This window comes from Austrofundulus limnaeus, unplaced genomic scaffold, assembly GCF_001266775.1.
Source record: "Austrofundulus limnaeus strain Quisiro unplaced genomic scaffold, Austrofundulus_limnaeus-1.0 Scaffold61, whole genome shotgun sequence".
In the NCBI taxonomy this organism is placed as follows: domain Eukaryota; kingdom Metazoa; phylum Chordata; class Actinopteri; order Cyprinodontiformes; family Rivulidae; genus Austrofundulus; species Austrofundulus limnaeus.
In genome coordinates this window covers 91,075-97,237 of record NW_013952463.1, presented here as the reverse complement: position 1 = coordinate 97,237, position 6,163 = coordinate 91,075, and the positions used below count along the sequence as shown (strand labels likewise).

The 6,163-nt window shown below is 40.7% G+C and overlaps 1 protein-coding gene across 2 annotated transcripts in view; it reads left to right on the top strand.

Annotated features, from left to right (window-relative positions):
• The window catches only part of cdin1 (CDAN1 interacting nuclease 1), an 86,237-nt gene extending 82,236 nt beyond the window's left edge, over positions 1 to 4,001 (top strand). Inside the window, exon 13 of one of the 2 annotated variants that reach the window (XR_001310318.1) lies at positions 3,175 to 3,258. Coding sequence is in view for 1 of the 2 variants with exons in the window: in XM_014009719.1 (XP_013865173.1) it covers positions 3,175 to 3,343 (169 nt within the window). In the remaining variant the exon portion in view is untranslated. Of the gene's footprint in view, positions 1 to 3,174 lie in introns of both variants that reach the window. The other variant, XM_014009719.1, reaches the window with a different exon arrangement.
• The last annotated feature ends 2,162 nt before the right edge of the window (positions 4,002 to 6,163 follow it).

Below are 6,163 nucleotides of genomic sequence, written 5' to 3'. Positions count from 1 at the left end.
CCTTTCTTCCCCATACTGATGCTCGGTTTGAACTGCAGGAGATTGTCTTGACCATGTCTACATGCCTAAATGCACTGAGTTGCTGCCATGTGATTGGCTGATTAGAAATTAAGTGTTAACGAGCAGTTGGACAGGTGTATCTAATAAAGTGGCCGGTGAGTGTATATATATGTACTAAAATAGCATTGTGCTAAATAATGGACCTTGACTCATGAGAAGCAGAAACAATTTATGATACAAGTACAGAAAAATACTTCACTTTCAGCACTACACTAATTGCTTTTTGCAACTCCTAAACTTTCATTCAGTGTGACAAAAAATTGATGGAACACAGTAAATATGCCTCTATTTCCTTTTTTTACCTGTTGCTAGCATAAGATTAAAAAGACTACAAGTTTTGTTAACTTTAGCAGTTGACATATAAGCTGTTTTCCATTAAARCTGGGTTCAAATGATTGGAAAATGATTGCATTCTTTGTTGCAGTTGTTTATTTGAAACACAGTTCTGTACAACTACTGCATGTATACACTTTTAATTTGGATGCAAAGATGTCATTCTGTCCTCGGCTCTGTTGGGAGGTTTCGCTTCATGGTGTGTTGCGTGTGCACAGGCGGTTAATAACACTGCCTCTTCACCATTCAAGGGTTGTTTTTTTTTTTTTTGTTCCTGAGTGCCTTGCTCTCATTAAGCTGCAATAGTATGATGCTTGGCCCCTGCTGGAAATGTGACCACCAGCCGCTCATTAACACTAACGAAAGCATGGCTGGCAACACCAATCCACGCCCAAGCTTGTCAAGTGGCTTTCTTGTGGAAATTAAGTGCATTTCACAAACAATTTCACCATCTTGTTACAGAGTTAGGTGTTTATTGGAAGATGACAGAGTCTGACTTTGAGGTTGTGTGTAATAAGCGCATGCCAGGTTGCAATAAGTTAGCCTACATATTAGATCTTCATTTGCTTACAAATTTAAACTGAACTTTCATTCACTTCCTTGAGCAATACACAGTCACTGCCTAAACGTAATAGTAGTATATAAAGCTTCATATTTATAGTTTGGACGATGTTTGAAACCGCTTCCAACTTAGAATCTTGCTGTAGCTATCAGGCATAGTCTTTGCCCCCTGAGCCTCCCACTTTGTTATTGTTTCTATTCCCTGACTCTGATTTTTTTTACCTCAAGGTCCTTGTAGTATTGACTTGTATTAATGTTGAGTAGGTTTCAAAGTCCATTTATTTTCTTTACGGTATGGAAAGGCCTTGGTGACATGGCTCCCCAGTGTTTATAATTTTGCTAGTTTCAATTTGTACTTGGCCTCCCCTGACAGTCCTGGGACATGATGTATCGTGCACCGCTGCCTTATCTGTTGATGTACAGTTTTAACCTTTTCAGAGGGCTGCCCCTCTCTGCTCTGTTGAGAGCAAGCTCCGTTTTCTCCCTCTTTCCAGCCACGCATTCCCCGCCAGAGCACAGGAAATACATATAGCATGGTGGCTGAATGAAAAGTAGAGCATAACCTCTTTTCAGAAGTCGTCTAATGTAAATGTTTAGCTTGTGTCTTCATAACATTTCCATATTAAGAATTGGTGGCCATGTAGAGCAGTGGACCATGGAGATGATGAGAGTTTTGGGGTTTGGGGGCTTGTGCGGTGCCGAGAGGCTGAGCTACGAGTGTGACATTGTGGTGAACTTGCAGTGTGCATCTGCAGGGCTGTTAGCGCTCTGGCCCATTCGCTCATAGATACTACACCGTAAATCATGCACTGTAAAGGCATAGGATGGAGTGCAGGAGCATGCAAGGGCCTCTTGAAGGGAGGGGTGTGCGTGTATGGTCACATATTTTCTTGTACATGTGTCTCCACAGAAGTGCTGTATGTAAAACATGCACCGCCTCAAGGCTCTGGTCAACACAGCACGGTGCCGGCATATTTTACAACGACACAACAAATCAGTCAGAAGAGCATATTTTGGTTTTATGTTCTTACAGTATTTCATCAAAAGTCAGCTGCTTATACATATAAAATAATCTCAAATATCATATATTTCATATATTCGCACAAAAAATGCAAAAAGTTCAAAACTATCACTATCAAAAAACCTATTTATGTGATTAGGTCAAAAATGTAGCGTGAAATGATGGATCACGTGTTCAAGATTTTATGTACTTTACCTTGGAGCTGAACTTCCACTGCGCTCTGTGGCCCTTTGGTTCGCTTCCTTTCTAGTTCTCCAGAGGCCCTGCAGCATTGTTAACTGTCTGCGAGTGGAGTATCTGGAACCAGAACGCTGTCAGCCCCCCTGAAACAGGTCATGCACATTGGGGCTGAAGGGCTCTGCAGTCAGAGTTCAACTCAAACATGTCTTTTATGCATGACAACGAATGTTCAAAGAATAGAAATGATCTATATGAGGCAGAAAGGGCCATGGCTGGCTCTTTGGGGCTTATTAAATAACTTGACAGAAGATTTATTTTCTTAGAGAAGTAGTAAAATAACTTTGCACTTTCCTAGTAAATATCTCAAAACTATAGCAGAACCTAAAATATACAGTAGCTATGGTTTTCCTCAACATACAGTAGCTCCAAATATATTACTGCAGGAGGTACGGAAAAGGCAGGGAAAATATATATTGAAACAGTGTGAAGTTTTTATTTTATTTTTCCCATTAGAAAATGCAGTTGTAGCCAATTAAGATACAGTTTCTTTTTCTGTCAAAGTGCATGTGAATCAAACTGCTGAACGCTGTCGGACTGGCAGACATGAAGCACCCCTTGCAGGATGTTTCAGTCAGACTTTGTGTTGACCTTTGCATGCTTCGCTATGTGCCAAAAGATTCCGATGACAGGATTCAGAGGCCTTTGGTGCAGTGTTTGTTATTTTTAAGAATATTGTTATTTCACTGCCATTGTTGATTGAGAGAGTATCAACTATTTCAAAACTTCCTTATCTACTAAGTGGCCTTTTTTTGTTTTATTCAGCACATTTCCTGTTTGGTGATCAAAAGAATACATCAAAGCTAACATACAATATTTACTGCAAAACATTCATTGGTTCACTTATTTCAGCTCTTTCGGTGGATCTCCTGTTTTCAAAGTTAATATTTAAAAGCATTGTGTTGCTAGAAATGTGAAAGTATATGTGTTTTAGTAACAAAACCACTTTTTTTGTGCTGCAGGTTTGGCCCTGGTCTTGTGATCTACTGGTATGGTTTCATAGGAGAGCTGGACTGCCAGAGAGATCGAGGTATCCTACTCAAAGATTGTTTTCCTACAGACATCGTCACACTTTGTCACACCACCCAGAAGGAGCGATCAGAAGAAGGCCGTAAAGAGGATAAAAAATGAAAAAGGATTGGATGTGGAATAGAGTACAGGGGCGACAGGAAGGTGGGAAGGTTAGAAACACTGAACTAAGTGAGGGTGGATTCCTGCTATAGATCCGGAAGCAATTTGGCTTTCCTGCAGCATAAGATCAGATGGCAAAGATCTGCCCTGAACTCCACCTGACCCTCTTTCTCCGTTTGTATCTCGCTTTCTTCCTGTCATTCTCCACAACAAAGCAGCCTGATGTAAACACAACAGCGTTCTGCATATCCAGCGGTGCACAGCCAGACTCTGCCAGATGGCTTCCCACTGTGGACGGCCATGGTACACACCAGGACCAGAGCAGGGCATAAGGACCCTTGCTTATCACATCCAAAGCCCTGGCCTTTGTCACTCCTTCCTCCTCCTTCCATTGGCAGATAAGAGAGGTGCGGTCTGGGGGCTTGGTAGACGCCTGCCTCTCACCTGCATCACTCAGTGCCCTCTCAGTCACTCTGCAGGGGGTAAACAGGATCATTTCTGATAAAAGCTGCCCTCACACTGACCTTTTTCTTTTAATATGTTTATTTTTTTCTGTACAGTAATTAAAAGTAAATTTTCCTCTGGCATATACTTACAATTTGTCAATGGTTTTGTATTATGTAATTACTAATAAATAAACCTGATATAATAATTTAAATGGGGGTTTAAAGTCCGTATATTTATATGATTGTGATTAATGGATTAATCATTTGTTTGGAGAAAAATGTGAGAAAATCCTGAACAGTGTTTGACAGTTTTAACCACTTATTATTGAAAACATCCAAGTGTGTCAATTTTCTAAAATAAAATGCTAGTGTTTAAAAAAAATGAAGCCACATGATAAAGTTCAGTGAAACATATAAGAAACAAGAAATGTCTCTGAGTACTTTTGTGTCTCTTTGACTTTAATAAATGTTTTACCAAACTATTACTTATATTTTCTTGCACTCAGGATTAGCACATTGAATTTTATATACTTTACTACACCTCTTTGGCCGTGAGTGCCTTCAGGTACATAGAACCACCTGATTACTATGTAAAGGTGGATGACTATCTAGTGATCGTCTGTTGCTCATTTTTATAACCTCGGTAGGTTTTATGAGGAGATACTAATGGAAGAAACACAGCTGGGCTCGGGGAACCAAAACATAAAGTTGAGTGATGCTTTTAGAGTCTGATATGCACAGCCTATAGGAGGTCTCTGTCTTTTGCTTTACGGCGCACAAAACGGCAGAAGTAGAGCAAAAGAAAAGGTGAAGAACCTTGTGTAAAAGAGGAATCATTTTCCATATTCCAAATGCACAGGAGCTTTGGATATTGTTGCTAATCTCATGTGCTGTCCTGCAGGAAAATAAATCAAAACACACCTTAGAGGAACATAAAATGTAAGTTAAGGGGGTTCTGTTGTCTGAACTTTGTGAAAACATTTTGTTTTACAGAACAGAACTTTAACTTGCAAAATAAAAATAAGTGTTCTTTTTTTTCCTCACCCAGCCACAGACTGTTCATGCAGTTAGAGAGATATGGTATGTGGGGGTTAAATACCGCTAAAGTGTTGCTTGATTTGTTACCCTTAAACCTCTAACCCTCAGCCGGCTCCCTTCTAGGCCTTGATCCCTCCATGAGGAGGCCACTGGGTCACCACGGGGTCGCCAGGCAGCAATGGCTTCCTCTGTCAGCCCCCCCTTCAAAATCACCCCATGTGGTACAAAACAACTGTCCCCATGTGTCCAGTTAAAGCCGGCCCTATCGCCTGACCGTGGTATGCTTAGACATCAGTTTATGACTCCTGTTGGACGTGAAAAAAGCAGAGCTATTTTACACAGGGAGGGACATTTCTCCACTGAACGAGAGCAGAATAAATGGAAAAGCAGCAGATTCAGTTCCTCTCAAATTTGAAGCCTTCCTGCCATTGTTTTCCAAGATGGCTGGTTCACAAAAGAGAAGCCTGGGTCAGCTCCTATAAATTAGCTTCTGCACACAATGTGTACTAAATACAACTTTTTTTAAACCTACTTCAAAGGCATCAATGTCACTGACAAAGATTTCCATGATGCAAATGTTAAAAAAAATAGCCTCTATCAGATTATTTTTAATAGCCAGATGTCTTTATTTAGTGTTTTCCTTGTCCCTGTCTTCCACCCCTTTTAGATACATTGTTCTTATTGCAACAGTAACAATAAGGCTTCAGAGGGCTTTCCAAATAAGGACAGTTTGGAGAGGTTGCTTCCTGCAGCCGGGAGGAAGGGTGATCCTAAWGAAGCTTCCAGAACCTAACTTAAATACAAACCTATAGCAGTTTGAATGTGACRGGTTAAAAAAAAGAAATACATCATGTTATAAATGATGTATTCTAGTTGCTGAGTAATCTGTTTACACATTTCATTCTTTGCTATAATATTTGTAAATCTGTGAGTCCCATGTGTCAGATTAGTTTGATGCTGTCCACAGTATCCACGGTGTCTGGTCTGGGCCCGCAGGCTATTGGAAGTCTGCTTTCCACTCAGATGTACAACTTGGCCCAATCTCCTCCAGTTCCTGCTGTTTTATCCTGCTTCGGCCAAACTGTTAGACCTCTGAGACTCGGAGAATGAAAAAATAGAAGGACTGAACCGTGGGCTGAAGCCCTCGATTCTATCCCTCCAGCAGACCACCAAATGGGCTTCCTCCATGCTCCTGTGTTATTTATGTGAAGAGATCTTGGGCCTGTTTCTGCCTCGGGCAGCAGAGCGTTTTTAGGAGGGATCCTCTCTGCCTCCCCAGGCCAGCAAGACATCACAGAATGGAAATAAATAAAAGTATATATATATATATATATAT